Source organism: Xyrauchen texanus, chromosome 9 (genome assembly GCF_025860055.1).
Source record: "Xyrauchen texanus isolate HMW12.3.18 chromosome 9, RBS_HiC_50CHRs, whole genome shotgun sequence".
Classification (NCBI taxonomy): domain Eukaryota; kingdom Metazoa; phylum Chordata; class Actinopteri; order Cypriniformes; family Catostomidae; genus Xyrauchen; species Xyrauchen texanus.
Window position 1 is genome coordinate 16298728 of NC_068284.1, and position 14607 is coordinate 16313334.

Below are 14607 nucleotides of genomic sequence, written 5' to 3' on the forward strand. Positions count from 1 at the left end.
TATTGAAAATAAGCCTTTAAAGACAAACAAATATGGCTTTCTCTTGACATCTAAGAAAACAGGGAATGTGGTCAGAGGGGCTTTCTTGCACAAAGTGCTCTGTGGATTGTTCTCTATTCTTCCTGCATGTGAAAAACACATATTTCCCATGAGTCTGTGGCTCTACCCCTCATATGATACAGAACTTACCGGCCCCTAAAAATACTCTTAGACTTTGGCTTTTAGCCTTCTGTAACAATTATGGAAAGGAGGAAGCTGGGGCCAGCTTGACAAAACACGTAGACATTTATTGTTGCAAATTGCAGTCGCACACAATAAGCCCGCTTTTCAGCAGTACACAAAAGGTTTGCTTCATGTGTCTCTCTCTCTCATCTGCCACTGTCTCCCCTCCTCAAATACTCCTTCCGCCCCCTCACTGGAACGTGAAATCGGTGTGGCACACAGGTGGAGCTCAGTCAGCACTTATCTTCCCGGCCTCACTCTGCCCAGACACCGCTCGGCCCGCACTGCTCACCACATACCCCCATCACCAAACTCAGGAAGAGAAATTCTCCGGCCTGTGACCCCCCACCATTTCTAGGGTTGATGCGTCATGATGGCTTCTGGATCTGACCTGCACATGCCTGGGAGTGGGAACAGGACAAGGGGGAGAATAGACAGAGAGAGGAGGAAGCAGAGAGGAGAGAAGGACAAGAGAGAGACACGCTCACTTGGCCCATGACACACCATCGACTGGCATTCAGCTCGTTGTTGCTCATGTTTCTGTCTGCAAAGCCAGGTGATGGTACTGGACCCCTCAGCCATCCCTTTTTGTTGCCGGTTGATGCCGTGCTCCAGCCCCACCAGATGAGCATTTCCTTGGCATCGCAATCCTCAGTCAGCGGCAAGGACTCCTTGACGGTGCGTCCTTCCTCCTTCCTGGGTTTCGGCACCAGGCCGCTGTCTTCTCTCCTCAAATACTCCCACCGACAATGAGAACGTCTCTATTTTAAAGAATAAAGATTTTTTTTTATTACTGGTTTTTGAACCATCACCAGTCACTCTTTTGCATGTCTTACATACTTGACATGTAATTTTTGTCACATGTTTTTTTGCTGCTTGTTCAATTTACTTTTCTACAACAGTTCTAGAACATTTTGTCATATTAACTTCATTTCATTGCGTTTTATCCATTTCAATTTATAAAATGGAAGTTTGCTGAATCCATTTTAGTTGGGACTACATTAATACTTTTTGTGTTGTTTTTCAGTCTGCTGTGCATGGGACTCATTTGGAAAAGTAAATGTTAAAGTTAAGTATTATTTAATGTTTTTTTGCAAGATGAATATAAAGGGGGATGCTTTTTAGTGTTTAATGTTTTGTAATGTTGGAGTTTTGGGGGTTACTATGCGAAGAGAGGAGCTTGATCTAACGTTGAGGACAGGCTTCATTGAGCAAATACCGTGCTGCTAACCATAGCATAGTTACTAAACTACTCTAGGTAGTGCTTCAATCCAGCATGTCTGTACATAAAGAAATAAAAGATTTATTTGAGCAATAATGACACATCAAGTTTTGTTGGGTTTACCCAATTCAACTAGGTTCTTTCTACACAAAGTGTTTGTGTTGAGATTACATTGTAATTTAAAGTTAAGAAAACAAATTTTAAACATGTGGAACCACTGTCCATGACTGAATCAAGTTCAGCCAAAGAGCTATTTTTTGGAGTGTATGTGTGGCTGAGTCTAACCTTTGAGGATGAGAAACATTTTACATTAACTTAATGTAAATCAAATGTGTTAAAAGCCTATACTTGATACTTTTATAATATCTGTCTAATCAAGTTGTTATTTCTGAATTCTTAAATGTTGACCGGGTGCTACTAATGCACAGTTTTATGTAAATATTGGTCTTTGTAAATTAATGGAGAAAGACTGCATATTTAATTTGAATTTCAAATAAGCATTCTAATTGAGGTCATTCTCAGCTGAAGAATACAAAATGTGCTTGAAATAAGAGTGGAGGACAATCAGTGTTCAGCCTTTTAAATGGGTACGGTTTTCAAACGTCCCTTACTAATAAACACAGTTAGATTGTAATAACAATAAATTTGCCGAAATAATCTACAATAATTCCCAACATACTATAAATTATGAATTGCATGCACATTCTTTAATTTATCAGATCATGTTGCTAATCTGACAAAAGATAAATAAAACAAGTACAAATTGATAATCACTGTTTAATGGACATACCCAGGCAAAAGCCTTTCCCTTACATCAGAAAACAATATTGAATACCGCCATCATTTCATAGGTCTGGCCAGAGGACTGTCACTAGGTTATCCATTTTACAATCATGAGTCTCCAAGAGTTGTGGACTATTGTATTACTCAAAGATGTTCTGCATTGCTTGAAAAGAGAAAATAAAAGCTGTACAGAAGGAACAAATCCTTTTAACCATCCTTAAACTTTTCATGCAGTTTCAGGCATAAATCACAGCTAATACTACTTTTCAAACAGTAATTAACCCACAATGTGAGATCCTAATAAGAAGAATTTCAGGATTTTGAAGGACAACTAAAGTTGACTTTAAGCTGTTTAGTACAGTTCAAAAACAATTAGTAAATGAATAAGGAAGTTACATACAGTAATTAATGAGGAATGTGTTTGCTGTTTTACATTCACAGCCTTGAAATAATAACTACAGAGGGCAATAATGTAATAATTGCAGGAAGATTAAATTTATTAACCTCACAGGTGTAATCCTCTTCCACTTTTAGTGTACATAATTAGACTTTAGCCAAGAATAATATAATCTTATCTATTTAGAAGGTGTAAATATAAAATATGCTTGCTGTGATTATTACTGATCACAAACCAGTCATACACAACTCAGGGGACAAGCGCATGGCAGAGTTTAATTAACTATCCTGTCAGTGTTGCTGTTCGGCCATAGTCTGAGTGACACTGTAATTACGGTGCTGATATCCCTTCTTCACCCAGTAGGAAATGTAATATGAGAGTTGATTAAAAGTCTGCTTACTTAGACCACAGAGCCCAATCATATTTAAGTGTGTCAAAATGATCTCACTTTAATTTGTGGAAATTGACTTTCGTTATTTCAACTTGACCAATTTGGTTGATCAAAATTGGGCAAGTGATGATTCATATATTCAGTACAAGAAGAAAGATGAGCTAAATTGGGTTTCTTTTGTGGACCTTTGTGTCCATAGATATGTCCTAAGATATGTGTTAGTTTAGGTTTGGTTTTAAGAGTTTGATGATCACACCACAAATGCTTTATTGTTCCCTTGGGATTGAAGTACACTGATGTATGATGTTTGTTTCTCCTTTAACAGATGTTATTCCTCAAAAGTGATTTAAAGATTTATTTAATTGCAAGCATAGTTCCCCTGACCAACCTTGGGTTAACAGCCTTGCTCAACGGTACAATAGTCATATAATGGCGTGATCTCTTTGGCTCTCCTGTTTGAGGTTCACGTCGTCTTGGGATTAATTCAGCAACCTTTTAGTGAGCAGTCCAGATTCTTAAACATTCGGCCAACACTAATTAAGGCTTTTAATGCATGATTAAATATGCAAAAACCTTTCAACATAAAATATCGATTTACATAAAGTGCGTAGCTCATTAATATGAAACTACCACTTTGTTGCACAGTTTATGAAGATAACATGCCAGTAGGAGTGAAATGCTGTGCTAAACAAACAGATTTTCCAGCTATAACTCCCCAGCAGGCAAAACAATCATCACCTTGTAATTCCCTTGAGTTTTATTGATCAATATTATGCTGTCAAATTCTCAAATAGCACATTAAGCTACAGCGGCATCTTTGCAAATTGCTACTTAAAACAGGTCCTCGCTTTAATGCTACTTGCTATATCCATGGTTTCTCATTTTGTATTCTGTTTTTAATTTATTAATACATTTTATACTATTACCACCTGGAGCAAAAATGAATGAATGAATGTAGTTTTCTTAGAAAACCAACATTGTTCGGGTTGAGAGGATTGTTACAAAGATTCATTATCAAAAGCCATTTGATTCAGAATTCATAAAAAGCATATACCATTTTTAAAAGCTGGCTGAATGATTTAAAAGTCTTAAAATTAAGACAGTGACTAAGAGCTTGATTATGTGCAAAGCTCTGTCAAATCTGCCCTCATAGAGTCTACTGAATTAATAAGAACAGCATTACTTCTCTCTAAAACTGATTAAAATTAAATGCCATTTCCAAGAACAGGGCTTCCAAATTGGATTCAGGAAAATATTTTTTATAAGCCCTGATGTTGCCTCTGAAATATTATTGCTACCATACATACATATATTTCTACCATTATTTTGTACTTATAGATTACGTATGGACATTAATTGTGTTGCTAGTCTCTAATAAATGTTTATTTATGCACAGTGTACTGTGACATTTGATGTGAAGTAATTTACTCATTATGATGCTGCTGTCAAGTATAGGTATAATGTTTACGCAGATGAGCCAAAAAATTATGACCACTCACAGGTGGAGCGATTAACGTTGAACTAACAAGGCCACATGTCAAGGTCTGGGTAGATTAGATGGTAAGCGAACATTCAGTTGTCGTTGTCAACGCGTTGAATGCAGGTGTGGGCAGGAGTAAAGACCTGTGCAACTTTGACAAAGGCCAAATTATTATGGCTAGATGACTGAGCATCTCTGAAATGGCAAGGCTTTTGGGGTGCTCTCTGTCAGCATTCCAGCTAAGGAAGAGCGCTGGGACAAGACTGCTAAGACACCAACATCCGATGCATCCACTTCCACCACAAACTGACATGCAGGGTTGGGAGTTATCAAAATTTGCGCGGTAGAAATACGCTTCTTTAATTTAGAAAATGCACCCTAGGCCCGCGTGGACCAACCAAAGTCGTGTGGAGGTGAGATGCATCAGAGACATGGCAAGTAGGCTGTAATATACCTACATTTGAAATTAGCGAACCTCAGAAACCTCTACAAAGCCTTGTGAGAATCTGGGGTTGGCCATTCGGAGACGGCTCTGACCTTGGCAGGGTCCATGCGCACTCCTTCGGACAAAACAATGAACCCCAGGTGTGGAAACTAATGTGTATGAAAAGCACACTTCTCCACGTTGATGAACAGCTGATTCTCTAGCAGTCGCTGAAGTATCTGCATGTGCTGAACATGGTCCTGGATACTCTGAGAGAAGATCAGAATATCATCTAAATAGACAAACACAAAATGGACAACCATGTCTCTAAGCACGTCATTCATGAGCCCCTGGAAGACAGCTGGGGTGTTGACAAATCCAAAAGGCATAACCAAATATTCAAAGTGCCCCTATGGGTGTTAAAAGCTGTCTTCCACTCATCTCCCTCCCTAAACCGGACAAGGTGATAAGCATTGCATAAATCCAACTTCATAAAGAAGGACGCTCCCTGCAAGAGTTTGAAGGTTGATGACATAAATGGGTAACGATTCTTCACCGGATGTCATTTGGCCCCTGATAATCTATGTAAGGTCTAAGTGAGATGTCCTTCTTCTCTACGAAGAAGATCCCTGCCCCTTCCGGCAAAAGCCAGACCAGGAGAAGCGTGAGTAATCTGTGGGTTATGTCCAGGGGTGTTGCACTCGCCAGTAACCCCCTGCCTACTAATGAGTGGTGTCTTTTACTGGACAGGAAATGGAGAAATGACCAGGACAGGCACAATAAAAAAAGATTCCTTGAATAAGATGTTGCTGCTTTTCCTTATGAGAAATTTAAGCCCTACCAATCTGCATGGGCTCTGCCTCGAACTGTAATTCCAGTGACCTGGCTGAAATTGTGGACTGGGTATGGTGGTCAGCCACTCGGGTAGGTGGAGAACAGCGGCGGCGGCGGCGGCATAGGGCCAGACGTTGATCCACTCGGATGGCCAGATCCACCAATCATCGAAGCGGGAAGGCAGGTCCAAGGGATAGATTTCTTCCTGGATGTCATCAGAAAGCCCATGCAGGAACCGATCCCACTTGGTGTGATTATTCCACTCACAAGATGCAGAAAGGGTGCGGAACTCGATGGCATAGTCTGCAAGCCGCCAATTTCCCTGAGACAGTCCAGATAAAACCCTCGCTGCCTCATGACCATGAGCCGATCGATCAAACCCCTGGTGGAGCTCCATGGTGAATGCTTGAAATTAAGAGGAACAGGGATGTCTGTTGTCCCACATGGTGGTTCCCCATTAAATGGCCCTTCCCGTGAGGAGCGTGATAATGCATGCCACCTTAATTTTCTCTGACGGGAAAGCAGAGGGATACAACATGAAAAACGAGGAACATTATAAAAGAAAAGTGCTGCATGACCTCGCCTCACCTGAGAATGGAGCTGGGGTGGTTGATGCGAGCCTCTGAGCGTTCAAAAATGTGGGGAACTCCTGGAGCTGGTGAGGGTGCTTCCTGGGTGGAACCGGAATCGGGAGTTGTTGAACGATAGAGGTGAGCTCAGTGAGCTGTGATGCCATCATCTCCAGAATCCAGTTAGAAGCAGAGATCTGATCCTGCTGACTTCCCAGTAAGGCTCCCTGCTGAGGCAGGGCAGAGCAAAGAGTAGATTCCTCCATTGGGTCATCCTGGCAAGATTATTCTGTCACAAAGGCGAGACAAAGAGACCCAAGAGCAGAGGACCAGTTTATTTATTAACAATAAAATTATAACTTCAACAGATCCAGGTGAAGTGTGGAGACCCCAGTACCAACTGCAGGAGAAGGTGATGGGTGTGCTTGTCAATGAGTGCATGTGACCATGCAGTGAGCAGATCCGTAAGGAATCCTTCATGAAGAGTATGTTTGTAGGCGAGTGTATGCATTGTGGTAGTCAGGAGCAGATTCATGAGGAATAATCCATTGAAGAGATGTGGATGAAGAGAACATGTGTACAGCAAACTGGAAGGCAACCACACTCCCGACACACAGGCAGAGACGGGCAACCAAAACAGGCTGAGAGAGCGAGGTGACCCACCAATCCCAAACAACAATCTAGCAAAGAACATGACACAATGAAGTGCTTAAATGGGCATTGAATTAGTGGAGAGACAGGTGCTGCTAGCATGCTAATTAGTGGTGTGATCAGTGTTCCCATGGGAAAAATCAGTGTTCCCATGGAAACAATGATCTTGCATGCCGACAGCACCAGAGACACATGAGGGAGATAAATAATAAAGCAAAAAGAACAGACCGACAAACTCACCAGAACTGTGACAGACAGGGTGTTGAGTGCCCAAGGCACATTGATGCATGAGGGCAACAAAAGTTAAACTGACTGGTCTGAACCGACAGAAGGTCTACAGTGGCACAAGTCACAGAAAATCTTAATGATGGTAACGGGAGTAATGTGTGACAACACACAGTACCCTGCTGTGTATGGCGCTGTGTAGCCACATACCAGTCAGATTGACCATGATGACCCCTGTCCACTGTCGAAAGCACCTACATTGGGCATGCGCGCATCAAACTGAACCTTGGAGCAGTGGAAGAAGGTCCCCTGGTCTGATGAGTCCCGTTTTCTTATACATCACGTGGACGCCGGTGTATGTGTGTGCCATTTACATGGGGAAGTGATGGCACACGGATAAACAGTGGGACAAGCTGGTGGAGATGGTGTGATGCTCTGGACAATGTTCTACTGGGAAACCCTGGGTCTGGGAATTCATGTAGAGGTCAATTTGACACATACCACCTACCTAAACATTGTTGCAGACCAGGTACACCTCTTCATGGCAATGGTATACCTTGATGGCAGTGGCCTCTTTCAGCAGGACAATGTGCCCTGCCATACTGTACACATAGTTCAGGAATGGTTTGAGTGGCATGATGAAGAGTTTAAGGTGTTGCCCTGGCCTCCAAATTTCCCAGATCTTGAGCATCTGTGGGACATGCTGGACCAACAAGTCCTATCCATGGCAGCTCCACCTCACAACTTACAGGACTTGAAGGATCTGCTGCTAATGTCTTGGTGCAAGAAACCACAGGACACCTTTAGAGGTCTTGTAGAGTTCATGCCTTGGTGGGTCAGCACTGTTTTGGTGGCACTCGGAGGACCAACAGCATATCAGGCCAAAATGTTTGGGCTCATTAGTGTCGATAGAGTTACAGAACACAAATTAAACCGTGAATTAAATTCTGTACCATCCAGGATCAATATACTTCTTTGATCTCTTTATTCTGTTATAAAATAATAAGTATTAGAATAAATAAAGAGTTGACTAAAAAGTTAACGGTTATTTCCATTCATTAGAGCCTCTGATTGATGTCCCAGGGCCTTATTGCCCCCTTTATGACAAACAATTTCTTATTCTTCAGGCCACATCTGGAACCTGCAATTGATAAATCTATAATTTCCTGTGATAACTGTCAAATTGCCTTTTAGTGACATCAGGTGTGTAAGAGTTCAATGACGAAGTGGAGCCTTTATGTGAGTTTGTTAATGACCTTTCATCAAATGGGTCAAATGATAAATGTTGTGATACGTCTATTGACAGATTTTTAAAACACTGCAGGCATAATATGAAGGATGCTCTACAATGACCTCAGTCAGAACAGTCAAGATGACAGTGACATTTATCAAGGCACACAACCTTGAAAAGTTGAAGGGGTTTCAAGTTGAATGGGACAGTAGGTATAAAACAATACATTTGTATTTAACTAAGCCATAATCTGCACAGCAATTTGTTTTGTCACAGCTTGTGCGGTTGAACCAGACAGAAACATCTTGGCCTATTATGTCTCACTCTGTCCTACTGGCATGTCCTACCTAAAGAGGTACAGTATGCTGTCTACCTGGGGTGTAATAGAAATTGCCATAAAACTAACATATAAATGGAAGATAACAAATATATTGCAGCTGAATAGTGTGATTAAGCTGTTAACAGAAGAAATTCATCACCTTCAGTTGTTCGAATGCTGGCGAGGCAAGGCAAGTTTTTTTATAGAACATTTCATAACCAAAACTTTGTTAACATAATTTAATTGTTGTTAACCTTCATAATAATAAAATAAAAATAATAAAATAGAATAATTAGAAGAAACCCTTTCACATTAAGTGTTGTTCAGTTGTCTGAAGACAACTACTGTTTAAAGGAATATTTTGGGTTCAGTACAAGATCAACTCAGTTTACGGCATTTATGGCATAATGTCGATTACCACAAAAAATTATTTCGACTCGTCCCTTGTTTGCTTAAAATGATAAAATGCAAAAATCTGGGTTCCAGTGATACACTTACAATGGAAGTGAATGGGGCCAATACATCTACAGTGAGATGTGCCTGCAGCGCTGGAGTCACAGTAATTATTGTGCACTGTATAAAAAACTTATGCTATTCAACTTTGGGAAAATACCGAGTGTCACCTGCACCTGTGCTAGTTTTTTATGCTCTTCACAGGTGACAAGTTGTCTCATAATGTATCAAATTAAATTTTTTCTGTCTTTTACTGCTGTCGGTGGTGCCTTTTGTCCCTTGTGATATCAAATCATCATAATTTAGATTTCTTAATAGGAAAGCTTTTTCCCTATACACAGAAAAGTATCCTCGATAAAATCACAGTATGCCCACCTCTTCAGTTACTACTCACCACTGATTTCTGTATGGGACTATAGAAAGTTAAATTAAATTGCTCCAAATACAGACCACAAGTAGCTAGTATGTGTATGCAACTCTAGAATTAGTGTTTACTTCCAAGCAGTCTCATGTATCTTATTATGGAAATTGGAAAAAATAATAATAATAATAATAAAAAAAAATACATAAATAAATCCAAGTTTAGGTGTCTATAGGTTTACGTTTGGCTTATTAATTGCCCATTTATTTGAATCCCCAGTAACTGGTTATAATCAAAGGCACTCTGCGTATCACCTGAAACCAAAAAACAAAAACAACAACAAAACATGCGTAATTGATGCTCTGGGGGAAAATAATGTTCGCCTCCGTCATTATATGCATGAAGCTTCCTGCTGGCGTCAGATCGTAAACGACATGACGTCATCGGGGGGACAGTGTTTAAAGTTGTGTGACAGTCACTTCTGAACAGAGCAGGTGTGGAGTTTACTCTCGTTAGATGAGATAGTACATAACAGACATACGACGTTTCTTTCACGCTCCAACATCAGTTAAAATTGACTGGCTCGTAGTTCTTGCAAGCTAGAAGTTGTCTTCTTCAATCAACTCTTTTTTACTCCATTTGAAAAGCTGTCCGTCTCGTGCACATTTGTCCATTCAACACTACGGTGGGCGCTGCCAAAGAAAACTACAGTAAAAAGGTAAACTGATGGACTAGGTACATAACTAAGCTCGTTTAAGAGCTTCTCTGTTGCACCTCAAAATGAGTTTATGCGCGGCTGGTCCCGTTTTGGCTACGCTGATAGTCTATCATAAGCGTTGTTTTATGCGATGGAATACTATAGATAATATATTTTTTAGCGTGCGTATTATATTGTATATAATTATATTACATATTTTACCATCTTTACTGACAATTTCAAGACTTTACCTACTCTACCACATATTGTTTATATTTTCAGATGTAAGTAAGTGTTGCTTGTTGTTTTATAGACCATGGCGTTAATTGTGAACTGGTGGACCCTGGCTTTGAGCGCCTGTCTCGTGCTGACGGTTCGAGCTGAATGCGGCAGAGATTGCGCGCTATGCGTTTATCGACTGTTCCGTCAACAGATAGAAAGCGACACATTGGTGAGTTTGATCTCAGACATTGTGCAGTTCACTTTCGGCAATATTTATTTGTAGCACAAATCTAGGCTAACAAAGTAACTGAGCTGTCATGTACAGAAAAAAAGAAAAATATCATATTTTCAACTTTAAAAGAGTTTAATAAGAGAATTGTAAAATGTTCACGATAAATAGAGCATTCAGTGGTGTTCTTAGTTAGTTTTGGTCACCAATGTACTTTTTTGTAGTAGATTTAATTTATATCAAATGTTTGTTTTTTCTCAAGTTTGTAGCTACTTTTTTCGAATAGACCTTAAACCTAATATTAATATATTAAAAATAATTTTAAATGATAATATATATATTATATTATTCAATATTTATATAATACAAATTTGTATATTGTTTTATTCTTTAATAAAGAATAAAGGCACAAATAATTTTGTTTGTGTTGAAGCATAGCAGTTCAACATCCATAACACAATCTTGTCCTTTAGAAATGCTGAAAAAACAAAACCTTCTAAGATAGCAATGCAATTAAGGATTTGTAAATAAATATTTTCAAAGCATAAGTTATTAAAAGCATGTTGTTCAAATTGAGTTCTCTCTGTGTTGCTATATTGAACTTTTTCGAACCTCTTTAGCAAGTTCAAGGCAATACAATTTTCTGCTATGCATATTGGTCTGTAATCAATGGTTTGGGGCAAAAATGCCAACAAAAGTGACAAAAATGCTCTTAAAATTCAATATTTGGGAACAAAAAATGGCCCCATAATCTGTTTGTTTTATTTGGAAAATCTGATGAAGTTCTTATTATTCTATTCTATGCCAAGTTATACACATTATCACATAAAGTATGATTTGTGTGTGTAGGAGGTAATATATTCTCAGTCTATTTATTAAGATTGAGAATGAAACAAAAAATGTGAACAAAAAATTACAAAGTATTTTTATACATTTAGAAAATATGCCCTCATAAAAGAAATTGTGGGACAATTGTACCTCCTTAATGTAAAAGTACATTTCTGACCCTGATCATAATAGTATCACTGGATTATATTTGTGTGCTATGTGGACCAAGCAATTCCTTTCATTGATTGTTCTTTCACCTCCTCCACAGACCTGCACATTAGAGTGTGAAGGGACTGTGGACTCCAGAAAGCTGCAAATCTGCAAAGACATCCTGACCGAAGTGGAACGCCTTGCTATTGATAACCTCAAGCAAACAGAAGACAGCACAGACCATCTGCTCACCAAGAAATATGGTGGCTTCATGAAGCGTTATGGGGGCTTCATGATTAAGAAGTCAGCAGAGATTGGTGCAGGAGCCCCAACTGAGAGTGATGGCACAGAGACCATTAGTAAGAAATATGGAGGTTTTATGAAGAAGGACAAGGCAGAGGGTGGAGCTGAAGACCAACAAGTGAAACTGCTGAGAGAGATCCTCAGAGTTGGCCTCGGCTCAGAGTTAGATGACCAAAATGACGGGGATGTCCTCAAACGCTATGGGGGCTTTATGTGGAGCGCACAGGGGAACAGCGATCTTGAGGAGGCGGGAAGAGACCTGCGCAAGCGCTATGGGGGGTTTATGCGCAGAGTGGGCAGGCCTGAATGGTTGGACAACCAGAAAAGCAATGGGTTTCTGAAACGCACTTCAGAGGATGGAGGTGAGACAGCGCTGCCTGACTTGCAGAAGAGATATGGAGGATTCATGGATTAGAATCTGATCAAGCAGATAAAAAAATGGACACCCATCCTAAACAACCTGTCCCTATTTTGTGTAGAGCTTGCATTGTACCAATTTCATGTGAAGCCATTTTTAATTTCTATTTATTTTGGTCTTTGCTGCTGTGTATTCCTCCATAATGTAAAATGTTAATTTCTGTTCTCAGTGATTAGGGTTTGTGTAAAAACATATTAAAGAAAAATATATATTCTCCCCTCTGTGCTGTCAATGCAATCACGCATCAGACATTTGGTCAAGGGACATTTGGCAAAGATATGGACATCAGGCAGCTTAAGATACCCTTTTACACCATAGAGTGTTACGCGTTCCTCATTTAATGATCTAACCATTTCTGGGTAACCTCACCATAAATTAAAATGACTTTACAGTGTTGCTTTTTTTCTGAAAATCTCATCACATTAGCAGGTCTGCTTCCTTCATTGCACATAGTAGGTGAGGTTAAGTCTCCGGTCTACCATCTGCACTTGATGTGTTTGATTAATACATTAATACATTTTAACAACTGTTCAACAGCTTTTGTTCTGTTTAAATCAATGCAACGTTTCTGAGCTATTATCTGTACAGAATACAATAAATTCATCTTACTGCAGAAGTTAAATGTCTCGGTGAGATATGTGTTTCTCACAAATCAAGTTATCCCAATCATTTAAGCTATTCTCTATTAGAATGCCATTACGTTAATAGTTCTAGAAGCTTTTAATTCAAGCCCCAACTTTTTTTATTTTCAGAACTAATAGTCTTACAATCTGGTACTTACAAACTTTTCAAGAGAAAAGACTTTAAAATGAAAACAGCCCATTAAAAGAACTATATACAGAATATATAAATACACTGGCAGCCAAAAGTTTGGAATAATGAACAGATTTTGCTTTTATGGAAAGAAATTGGAACTTTTATTCACCAAAGTGGCATTCAACTGATCACAATGTATAGTCAGGACATTAATAACGTGAAAGTACTATTACAATTTGAATAAAAATTCCAGAACTTCTTAAACTACTTCAAAGAGTTCTCATAAAAAAAAATCCTCCACGTGCAGCAATGACAGCTTTGCAGATCCTTGCCATTATAGCTGTTAGTTTGTCCAGATACATTTCACCACACGCTTCCTGTAGCACTTGCCATAGATGTGGCTGTCTTGTTGGGCACTTCTCACGTACCTTACGGTCTAGTTGATCCCATAAAAGCTCAATGGGGTTAAGATCCATAACACTCTTTTCCAATTATCTGTGTTGCAATGTCTGTGTTTCTTTGCCCACTCTAACCATTTCTTTTTGTTTTTCTGTCTCAAAAGTGGCTTTTTCTTTGCAATTCTTCCCATAAGGCTGCACCTCGAGTCTTCTCTTTACTGTTGTACATGAAACTGGTGTTAAGCAGGAAGAATTCAATGAAGCTGTCAGCTGAGGACATGTGAGGCGTCTGTTTCTCAAACTAGAGACTCTGATGTACTTCTCCTCTTGTTTAGTTGTGCATCTGGCCTTCCACATCTCTGTCTGTCCTTGTTTGAGCCAGTTGTCCTTTGTCTTTGAAACCTGTAATGTACACATTTGAAAGACATCTTCAGTTTTTTAGCAATTTCAAGCATTGTATAGCCTTCATTCCTCAAAACAATGATTGACTGATTAGTTTCTTGAGAAAGCTGTTTCTTTTTTTGTTGTTGCCATTTTTAACCTAATATTGTCCTTAAGACATGCCAGTCTATTGCATACTGTGGTAAATCAAAAACAAACACAAAGACAATGTTAAGCTTCATTTAATGGAAATAGTTTTCAACTGTGTTTGATATAATGGCAAGTGATTTTCTAGTACCAAATTAGCATTATTACTCAAGGATAAGGTGTTGGAGTGATGGCTGCTGGAAATGGGGCATATCTAGATTTGATCAAAAATGACTTTTTTCAAATAGTTTTTTTTTACATCAGTAATGTCTTGACTATACTTTGTGATCAGTTGAATGCCACTTTCGTGAATTAAAGTACCAATTTCCTTCCGAAACAGCTAAATCTATTCATTATTCAAAACGTTTGGCCGCCAGTGTATAATATATGGTGTATACATATACACCGATGAGCCAAAACATTATGAGCACTCACAGGTTGATGTTGATCATTCCTAACAAGGTCACATGTCAAGGTCTGGGTAGATAAGACAGTAAGCGAACAATCAGTTCTTAT

General features: G+C 39.2%; 1 protein-coding gene across 1 annotated transcript; it reads left to right on the forward strand.

The window, feature by feature from the left end:
- Positions 1-10062: 10062 nt before the first annotated feature.
- Positions 10063-14421, forward strand: penka (proenkephalin a). The gene is made up of 3 exons (XM_052134386.1): positions 10063-10280; positions 10573-10710; positions 11807-14421. The coding sequence occupies exons 2-3, from the start codon at positions 10576-10578 to the stop codon at positions 12404-12406; spliced, it is 735 nt and encodes a 244-aa protein (XP_051990346.1). The 5' UTR covers positions 10063-10280; positions 10573-10575; the 3' UTR covers positions 12407-14421.
- The last annotated feature ends 186 nt before the right edge of the window (positions 14422-14607 follow it).